The sequence below is a fragment of the Heterocephalus glaber genome, unplaced genomic scaffold (assembly GCF_053883595.1).
Source record: "Heterocephalus glaber isolate CG9 unplaced genomic scaffold, H.glaber_assembly_v1.0 deba00001428, whole genome shotgun sequence".
Taxonomy (NCBI): domain Eukaryota; kingdom Metazoa; phylum Chordata; class Mammalia; order Rodentia; family Bathyergidae; genus Heterocephalus; species Heterocephalus glaber.
The window spans coordinates 25,246,095-25,256,662 of record NW_028258293.1 but is presented as its reverse complement, the minus strand read 5'-3'; the positions used below and the strand labels follow the sequence as shown (position 1 = coordinate 25,256,662).

Below are 10,568 nucleotides of genomic sequence, written 5' to 3'. Positions count from 1 at the left end.
GATGGCCCCGAGGGTCTCTGTTCCCTGCAGAAGTACAAACACAAACCCTGTCATCAAGTGGGCTGCTGAATTAGAACAGTTGTAAACCATCATTGTACAAAATTGCAAAGGCTTCAGTATGGCTTCCAAAATGTTTTTCTATGTTTGTTTGTTTGTTTTTAGTACCAAGGATTTAACCCAGTGCCTTCATGTGGAGCTACACCCTCAGCTTTGTCCTGCCTTTCTTTTTGAAAATTTTTGACAGGGTTTCACTAATTTACCAAATTGCATAGATTGGGCTTGACTTTGTGATCCTTTTGCCTCAACCTCCCACAGTGCTGGGATCAGAGGAATTTACCATCAAAATGATTTCCTAGGCTCAAATTTAACCAAGTATTTCTCTGAGTTCATGAATAATGGTTCTTTAAAAATGGTTCTTTAAATGGTTCTTTAAAAAATGGTTCTTTAAAAATGGTTCTTTAAAAATGGTTCTTTCTGTAATGATTCAAAGTAATCTTATATACACATCAAGTCTGGCTCAAGAGCTACAAGATGAACTTTAACCTAAAATCAATATTTGAAATATTGATGTAGAAAGGGACTAAGGCAATATCGTTCCAACTTTTCATTACCCACATCAAAAAATTAACCCTGGATACTCTATATTCAGTACATATTGGTTATTCAAACTACTAGGTTTATGTTAGCATATTCCTACAGACATTTAACATAGTTTGATCATTCTCCTACTACAGTTTCTAATACAGTCAGCTGTCAGATTTGGGGCCAGTGTTCTCCTTTCTCATCAATATTTTCACACTGCCCTGCAGTACAGCTTCTCCAACTCAGTAAATATGAGGATTTACCAGAGATACCTTTTTTCATAAGAAAATAATGCAGAACCAATTCCCTTACCATTTCAGCTCACTGTGTGTGTACTTAAATAAAATGTGTTCATATATGCAATTTAAAATGCCATGCTATGACAAATTTAATTTAGGGTTTTATCCAAATATAATTCATTCTCTAAGTAGCTATGTGAGTGTGACCTGCTGGTTAAAAAAAAAAAATATTATTAACTCATAGGTTAATAAACATATACCTTAGAGCTTTTCTGTAATTATTCAATCTTACAGCAATAAGGATAAAAAAAGTATAAAGTACCCTTTATATGCCAAGCAACAAGGATACGTAAATTCACTTACAAATTAATTTTCCTATGGGTATAGTGCTTTTGTTTTTCATTCAGTCTTTCCCTTGTACTTCAGTCACTGTTTTAACCTTTTGCTGTTTTAGCTGAATTTAATCCATTATTAGTTCTATGTTTTGAGAACACAGTAAAAGATAACTCAGTCTGAAATCTTTTCCCCTTTCCTTCCAATCATAAACAAAAACTAGAGATTTCTGGAGTGTTTTTAAAAATGCAAATATTATAGAACCACAGCACCAAACCATTTAAATTTGAGAGATCTTACTTATTCAGATACTCAGAGTTTAGTGGAAGGATTTTGGTGGTTATTGTTTGTACTTCTTAACTCAGTGTTTTTCTTAAACAACTCTGAATTTTTTTTTTAGTTATTTGTCTTAGGATATATAATTTGGTATTCATCTCTCTTTGAAAAGTTAGTTCTTGTAGTAAATTCTGTACTTTTTCTTCTTCAAGTAAAAAGGTACAACTGCAACTCATTGCATTTTTATTTCATTTAAAATGATTTAGCAAGCATTTTTCACATGTACTACTCTAAAACATTTTAAGCTGCTGAAAGATCATTTATTCCAGATTAAGAAATTTAATCAATTGGAATTCAAGTCTGTAACTTCATCACTGGAATTGTAAAAGGAAGACCCAAGACTGGAAACAAAATTTGCTAACTTCTTATTTTGTGGTCTGACTAATGTTACTTGTAGCCAAAGACAAATATTTGTTTATGAACAAATTCTAGATATTAATGAAACTTATTTTTACATCAAAGAAACAAAAACTCCTGGTATCCTTTTTTTCATTTCCTGCATTGTAGCCACTTCTGGTTTTCCTCTTTATATCTACCTTACTACCTTTGAATTAGATGTTTACAATTATGTTCAATAATGAACTTGTTGCATGCACTATTTTAGATGAACAATTAAAAGATCCCAATAATAAATGAAACATCACAGTCTGTATTATTTGACATATATGAAGAAATAAAACCATTGTGGAAAATAAGTGAACATTATACTAGATTGAAAATTAGGGAGTCATTGTCTGGGGAAGGATGTTTGGGTTAAGAAAACAGGCACCAGAGTGAACACAGTCACTTAAGAACTGTGTTTCACATAGCAGGGTGGAGGTCAACTCCCCACTATGTTGAATATTGGCTCTGAATATGTGGACCCGAGACTAGGGACATAACTGTACATGGGAACTTGCAACAAATAAAATTTATTAGATCCCATTCAAGCCTTGATAAATAAGGATTTCTTGCATGAATCCCAGTATTAAATGTTTCTTCAATCCCTTAAGGAGATTTTTATGCACACAAAAGTCTGAGATCCATGCTATGCCTCATTAAGTATAATTTTGTTCTGTAAACAGCTCACTGCAATACTATTGAAGTCCTGATGAAAATAGAAAATGTGGAAGAAGTGCAAGTTATAAATTACATGGAAGGAGGACTGTATGCAAAGTGCTGGGATGATTGTAGCAAGTATGCTAAGACATAAACACAGATTCTTTGGTATTCTCTGAAAGATTTTATCATAGATCACTACACTGAATAAATCATATAACAATAACAAGTATACTATGGTTTTTCTGTTGATTTATTGTGAAAGTATCAAATTGTTCATAAGGTAACCGGTATGGTTGTTAAACTCTTGTACTGCATGTGGAAAAAGTTGTTTGACTCCTTCTTCATACAGATTTCTGAATTTCTAGCCAGCCACTGACAGGTGGCACAAATATAAAATAAGACAAAAAAAGGTTTTACAACACTGATTGGGAGGAAATGGCTTTTGAATGAAGTATTTGAATACCCTCTATCACTGAATTCTTCATGTTATGGTCACCTTGCACTGTTTTCTTTTCAAAGGAAAATCGGACATTCGTCTTTAATAAACTTAAGTTTCCCTTACTTCACCCATAGGTTTATGATGAATGCAAAACAAATACTCTTGGTGTAAACAGAGTTAGATTCCTGATTTTATTTCACTTAGTAACTGAATAAGTTGCTCATATATGTGTGGAGCCCATTACTTTTGTATAAATTGATTTCAGATGATTGCCTAGAAGAGATATTTGTGTGTGTGTGTGCGTGTGTATGCTGTTTATTCTCAATGTTAACTTTTAAAATATATCTGTTGACTGAAGGAATATAGTGATAAGAATCAGAACAATATATTTGAAAATGCAGGAATTTCTGGTTCTGGCTTTAGCCCTAAAACTTAGGGTAAGAAAAAAATGCTTGGAAAAAGCTTGGACTTAAGCATAAGTTATTTCTCTAAAAATGTTAGGAAGAGTCTATGGGCTCCTCATTTGGGGGAACTATTCCTTTTGCCAAGCTGATAGATTTGTATCACCTGTAGGTCTGTACCCTCATGGAGCAGGAGGAAGAAGCTAGATTGAAATCTTCCAACTCTAGTGTTTATTTTCTCCTAAACCACAACACAATTCAGTAGAGAAAAATTAAGAGCTAATATTTTTCCATGATAGTAATAAAAGGATAATAAGAATATGAATTTCATGTTCACAAAGGATTTTCCTCTCACATTATATACATATTTACACATATAGTTCATGCAGATTTAAGTTTTCCCATATCCAAAAAGGGGAAATTGGTTAATTATACTAATTCTTATGACATATATTTCATATCTGTCTATTTGTTAATAAAATGGTAGAAGGAAAAATTCCTAGTATTTTATGGTTTTTAGAAAGCAAATATTAATGTTAATATTTCTCTATCTTTTAAATTTCCCTTGTGTACTTACCATGAAAAGTGTTAAGAAGCTTTTGGAAAGATGATTATTGAAAGATTTACAGAGTTACAGTTAATCTTGATCACCTAGAGTTTATGATTCAGATAATCTTTCTTTTACTTTCCATTTTATAAGAAGAAAAAGAAGTTGAACTGTCACAATTCAGCAACTCCCCATGTCATTCTAGTCCTTATACCTTTCCACTTATCTCCCTTGAGGGGCCATAGAATCAGTCTTCCTAGAGATTCAAGTAAACATATATGAGGACAAGCCGACTTCGCTGATGAGTTACTAGCCTGACACCTACTTACATATTTTATTGAACATTATTATTTACTTTATGACAGGATATTGCAGCACTCTTCAGAAAATCCATCCGTTAGCTCCCAGGTGATACCTGAAGATGAAGAGTCCCTTTTCTCTCTCTAAATCTTTGCTGTAAAAGGTTTTAATTTTACATATAGATGTGTTGAGTGAAGGGATTTAGTAATAAGCACTGCTTTTAGTAGCAGTCATAACTGAAACATTTTAACACTGTTCTTAAATGATCACTAACAAGAATCTTGACACATGGGTTTATTGCTTTCTTTTGTAAGCCCCATATTATTGACTCACCCACAGCGAGATAAAAGCATAGAACATTTCTCCTCTGGCTCAGGACTCTAGTGGCATGGAGTCTTCAACGAAGACCAATTTTACAGCAAATTAACTAGTCCTGAAACATCAGTCCCTGATGAACACGAGGGGCACCATGGGCTTTGTGGTAGAACCGACTTTAACCATGTCACTGCTGAACATATTCTGCTCTGATTAGATACTCTTTGTCATTGGAATCACTTGGTTCTGTACAGATCTGTTTAAGTTCTTATTTCCCTGACAGCATTGTTTAAAAAGTAATTGGCATGTTTGAGAGTTCTGGCTTCAGCTTCATCAAGACCTGAAATGAAGATAGTTTCTACCGCTTATAACTATATAAGATTCACAAGCTTCTTGAACCACTTTTTCCTGTTTCTGTAATAGTCACTGTGTCACATAATATCACTTTAATATTCAAGAGTGGTATTCAGCCTGTGAAAGATTTTTTCCTCATCTGAACTTGAACAGTTAAATAAATTGTTGTGAGAATATACACCTAATGAAATGCTAGTCAGCCATAAAAATCAAAATCCTTTCACTTGAGACAACATTGATGAAATTAGACATAATTGTGTCAAGTAAAATAACCAGGCACAGAAACACAAGTGCCATGTGATCTCACTAACATGGAACCAAAACAAAACAAAATGACCTCACAGAAGTTGAGGGTAGAAGAGTGATTTCCTGAGGTTGGGAAGAGGAGTGGTGAGAGTGGAATGAATGGGGAAATGGTGATTTATAGTGACTGAATTGCAGTCATATAGGAGCAAGATGTTCTGGTGTGTTCTTGCACTTTAAGATGAGTAGACATAATAGTAATGTACTGTAGAGTTAAAGGAAAAGGAAGAAAGAATTTTCAAAGTTTTTAACATATCAAAATGATAAATGTTTGACAATATAAAATATGCTTAAATTGGTGTAAATATTATAAAATGTATCCCTGTGTAGAAACATAACATGGTAGTTCTTTAGTAAGTACAATTTTTTTGGGGGGGGGATTGTTGAGGCAGGGTCTTGCTATGTAGTTCAGGCTGATTTTGAACTCACTATGTAGCCCAGGCTGACCACAAACTTGTGGTGATCCTCCTGCCTCAGCTTCAGGAGTTCTGGGATTAAAGGATGTGCATCACCACATCCGAATTAATACATACAATTTTTTTCCCGGTACCACGGATTGAATTCAGGACCTTGTTTTTGCTAGGCAGGCACAGTGCCACTGAGTTCAATCCCGGCCCCAATATGTATAATTTAAAAATTATATATATCAACTAACATAATATTAATAGAAAGACTAACACAATACTTAACAATCAAGTGACTAGCTATTATTGATTTAATAGCTAACTAGTAATTCCATAATACTTTGAATATGTATGTAATTATATAAGTGAATTTAGATTCTTTAAAATTACACAATAAACACCTAAATTTTTATTTTTAATAATTTCATATTAAGTGCAACAGAGAAACTTTTGTTGCAACATAAATAATAAAAGTTCAGTAAGATCTTTACGTTTCCTTGTTGAGGACATACTTTTAGTTAATGAGAAATCTCAAAATAAAATTAGCCGCAGCACTGAAAGACTGCCAACTTATAATCCCTTCAAAAATGTTCAGAAAAATTCCCTGTTTCACCATATAAATATAAAACAAAAAAGAAATCTCAGTTTTAATTACGGGGGTACTCCTTTGACAACTCCATGACTATAAAGGGAAGGAAGAAGAGAGGCCTCAAAACTTTGTATCTCATGATGTATATTGTAAAAGTAATGGATATTGAACATATTCTATCAAATGAGCAACTCTAACACTGAGAAAATATATGCAGCATGTCACACATTGAAAAATAGTGCAGAGCTGTATTCCTTGTAATAAAGGAAACAAGAAGCCAACTCCATACCTATGTGTACTTTCTTCCTGGCCACACTTTATAAGCTCAGACAGGAGCCTTCATGCATCCAGACTGAAAGAAGTATTTCCCTTAGCAGAAGGAGAGAAGGCTGTTTGAACAAAGTTTGAACAAAGTCGAGGGTCTTAGAATATCTTTGAATGCTTGGAAATGGATTTGAAAACCCCTAAGTGGATGGAAGGCCATACGGCAAGAGTAGTATTTTTTATATATGACCTAAAATTAAAATTCATTACTATATGCCATCTCAACACCTGAAATTTATCAAGTAGCTTTGGAGAGTGGTGTTCAAAGATTTATATATTTCTCTTTTTTTTTTTTTTTTTTTTTTTTACCAAAACTGAACAGGGAAGCCTGTTTTTTCCTATTTTTAAAGTTTATTAGTACATGTTTACCTCATGTAATGATTATATTCCTTGTGGGAAGTTGATGTAAGCATTGTAAATTTACAGATGAAATGAACTGTACTTTGTACATGAATTGGTAAATTTTTTGCTAGAGAAGTATAGATTAAGAAATTTGAAACTTCTGGGTGTGGTAGTGCAACACTCAGGAGGCTGAGACAGGAGGATCGCTGGAAGTTGGAGACCAACCTGAGGTACAAGACTGGCCTGAACTACATAGTGAGATCCTGTCTCAAAAAACAAAAACAAAAACAAGCAAACAAAATAAATAATTTTGAAAGTAAAAGGATGAACTAATAAGATAACAAATTGTAAAAAGGAGGACTCTGAATTCTCACTGCCTAGCAAAGAAGTTATAAATAAGGAGTAATAAAGTGGTATTGGAAAAATAAATGAAACTACCAGTTTTGTTAATATAACTACAGTAATTATAATGTCTAACTAGTAAGCTTTTACTTTAATTATGAAGAAAAGTAGAGGAAAAAATTAATACAAGTTCTAAAAATGTGAAATAAAAACTTTCAAGGTGAAATAAAATAATATAAAGTCTAAATTTGTACCTATGGTAAAGAACACAAAGTATTACATGAGATAAATTGTGATGGTAAACACATATTGTTATTTAATAATTTATTTACATGAAAACCATGGTTTACCCATAAGTTGAAGTACAATGTTCAAAATTTAAAGAGCACAACCACAATATGGATCACTTAGTCCAGCTGTAAGACTAAAGGCAAAAAAAAGTATAATATATTTATTTAAAGCTCTGGAAAGACATAAATTAATCTGTGTTAACAAAATATTCTCTGAGACAAGTTGAGTGGAAAAAGAGTTAAGGAAAGACTACAAGAGAGCAACAAGAAACATATGGGGTTGATGGATAAGCTCATTATTTTGAGCCTAGTGATGAAGTCGTAGTTATATACATGTATAAAATGTATGAAATTGTACCCTGTAAATGTGTGTGATTTATTGTATGTTAATGGTATTTCAACAAAGATGTTTAAATAAAATGTTAATAGCATAAATGTAGGTGAGATAGTTGATCATGGAGGATAAAATGCCCCAAAACAAAGTGTGGCAAGAAGGTAACAAAGGCATCATCAGTGCACTGATGCTAGGCCTGTAGTATATAAATACATAGTTACCTTTGGTGCATATATATATATGGGGATATATGGATATATTTGGATATATGGATATATTTGGATATATATATATATATATGGGGAGGAGAGGGAGAGGGCCATCGAGGAGGAAGACACTGGAAATCTCTGGCTGACTTCAAGGATGACTCAACAGTCAGATGCCAGAAATTGCAAAGTGGCATGGAACATTCCAATTATTTTTGTGCTTCTGAATGCAAAACCTAAGGCAGAATTTGTTGAAAGATAGTCGGATCAAGGATATCTGTATTCTCCTCCAAAGTTTCTCCTTTTTCTAGTCTCCAATTAAAGGTTGTCACTTCAGTGATGTCTCTTCAAATCACACCCATTAAATGGCCGTATTCTCTGTCTGCCAACAAAACATTTATGAAAAACTAGAGAATTATATATTTAAAGGATGTTTTCCCCTAATATTTTCAACTTTTCACACTGAACATTCTATTTTGTTTTCTTTATATGTTGAATGGAAGCTGGCTCAGTATAATTAAATAAATATATTTTCAATAAATGATTACTAAGCAGGAAATTAAATTTTGGCAATATATTTCTTTCCATTATAATATTCTAAACAATTTTTCAATAAAAATCTGACATAAAGTATTAGCACTTAAGTAACTTACGTGACCAATTAGCAGTCATATTTTTATTAGATCAACTCTATCAGAGAAGTTAACTGAAAATTCATTCCAGAAAAAAAGATACCATAAGAAATGAAGAAATCAATATCTCTAGCTGGTTTCTATGAGGGTTTGTCCAGTTTTCATAAAAATTGCCTTCTAGTTTCTAATATTTTCTTCTCTAAAGGATTCAAAAAATACTAACTCCATAGGAGTTCATGGAGTCTGTCTTCGAAAAAGTATAGCATGACTTTTTTGTTTCTGGTATCACAGAAATATCCATGGATCTATTAGAAAGTAAACAGCAATGATTTCACTTCATTTAGAGAGCAAGAAAACACTGGCTTTTCAACTTTCATGTTATGAAACTTAAGAGAATATCAAGCTGCATAAGTTCTATATTATGAGACACTATGTTGAGGTAATTAATATCTTTGTTTATTTAAACATACCACTTTTGAAATATTTTGTTTACATTCTCATGTGTAATCACATCAACATTTATATAACTTAGAGAAAAATCATATTTTTATTTTACATGTATGTCAAATTTTCTGAAAGCACTACCAAAGGAACATCTTTTGAGTTTAATTTTGTAGAATTATAGGAGTTTTATTAGAACAGATCTGAAATATTACTAAGTCTTACTCTTATAATCTGTCTGCATCTAGACGTTGAAGTATTATCTGGAAAGGTTATGTTTCCCTTAATATCACTGAATTTTTCAAGAATGAGATTGACTTGTAAAGCAAGAAATATAGCTCTTTCCACAAAACAGTGAAAGTTATGATGGTTGAGGAAGCATTACAATGTACTTTAGTCAGTATTTTGAATAATTCATTGACTTATGGATCAGGTCCTGATACTCTACCCCCTCTTTCAGATATCTTCAGTTATCAGACCTTTCTCTAGGAATGAGAAATCAGCAGCAATGTTTCATCCCTGTGATTCAGAACTTTTTAGGGTGGAGCAGCTTTAAAACGCGGACCCGAATCTCTTTGGTTTTGATACTATAGACAATTGGGTTGAGCATTGGAGGCATAAGAAAGTGCATGTAAGAAAGAAGCATGTATACTTGAGCTGGTAGTTTCTTTGTACCAAAGCGATGGATCATGGACAGGCTAACTAATGGGGTATAAAATAGAAGTACAGCACAAATGTGGGAAATGCAAGTGTTGAAAGCTTTGAGCCTCTCAGCATTGGAAGCAATGTTCAATACTGTCTTTAAGATAAGCACATATGAGAGCAGAATGAGAACAGCATCCATCCCCAGTGTGGAGAGCAGGACAAAGAGTCCTAAGCTACTATTGACCAGAGTGTTTGAACGAGACAGCCTTAAAACATCGGGATGAACACAGTAGGAATGAGACAGAGCACTTACAGGCTGGAATTGCAGTCTGCCAAGGAGCACAGGCAGGGGGAAATGTAGGACAGCACTACGGGTCACAACAGTGAGCCCAATGGCCCCGATGTGCTTGGTTGTGAGAATGGTAGCATAGCGTAAAGGCTCCCGGATAGCTACACAGCGGTCAAAAGCCATGGCCAGGAGAACAGCTGATTCAATGACTGAGAAAGTGTGGATGAAGAATAGTTGCGTAAAGCAGGTTGCAGCTCCTATTTTCCTCTGGCCCAGGAGAAAGACAGCTACCATTGAAGGCAGTGTAGAGGCTGAGAGTCCCATGTCAGCTAATGACAGCATGGAGAGGAAGAGGTACATGGGTGTGTGGAGGTTGGGCACCGACTTGACGATGTACATGATGGTGATGTTGCCTAGCGCAGAGAGGACATAGATGGAACAGACAGGAATAGCTGTCCAACAATGAGCATTCTCCAATCCAGGGAGATCCATCAATATGAAGAAGAAGCTGCTTGCATTACTGCTTTTAGAAATTGCCAT

At 33.9% G+C, this 10,568-nt stretch overlaps 1 protein-coding gene across 1 annotated transcript; it reads right to left on the bottom strand.

Annotated features, from left to right (window-relative positions):
• Positions 1–9,620: 9,620 nt before the first annotated feature.
• LOC101709812 (olfactory receptor 51G2) lies at positions 9,621–10,568 on the bottom strand. The gene has a single exon (XM_004863472.1). It carries the CDS (start codon positions 10,566–10,568, stop codon positions 9,621–9,623), a length of 948 nt encoding a protein of 315 aa, XP_004863529.1.

Bases quoted from the DNA above. Each gene is read 5' to 3' on its own strand.
- LOC101709812 (XM_004863472.1), bottom strand. From the start codon at position 10,568: ATGGCAATTTCTAAAAGCAGTAATGCAAGCAGCTTCTTCTTCATATTG.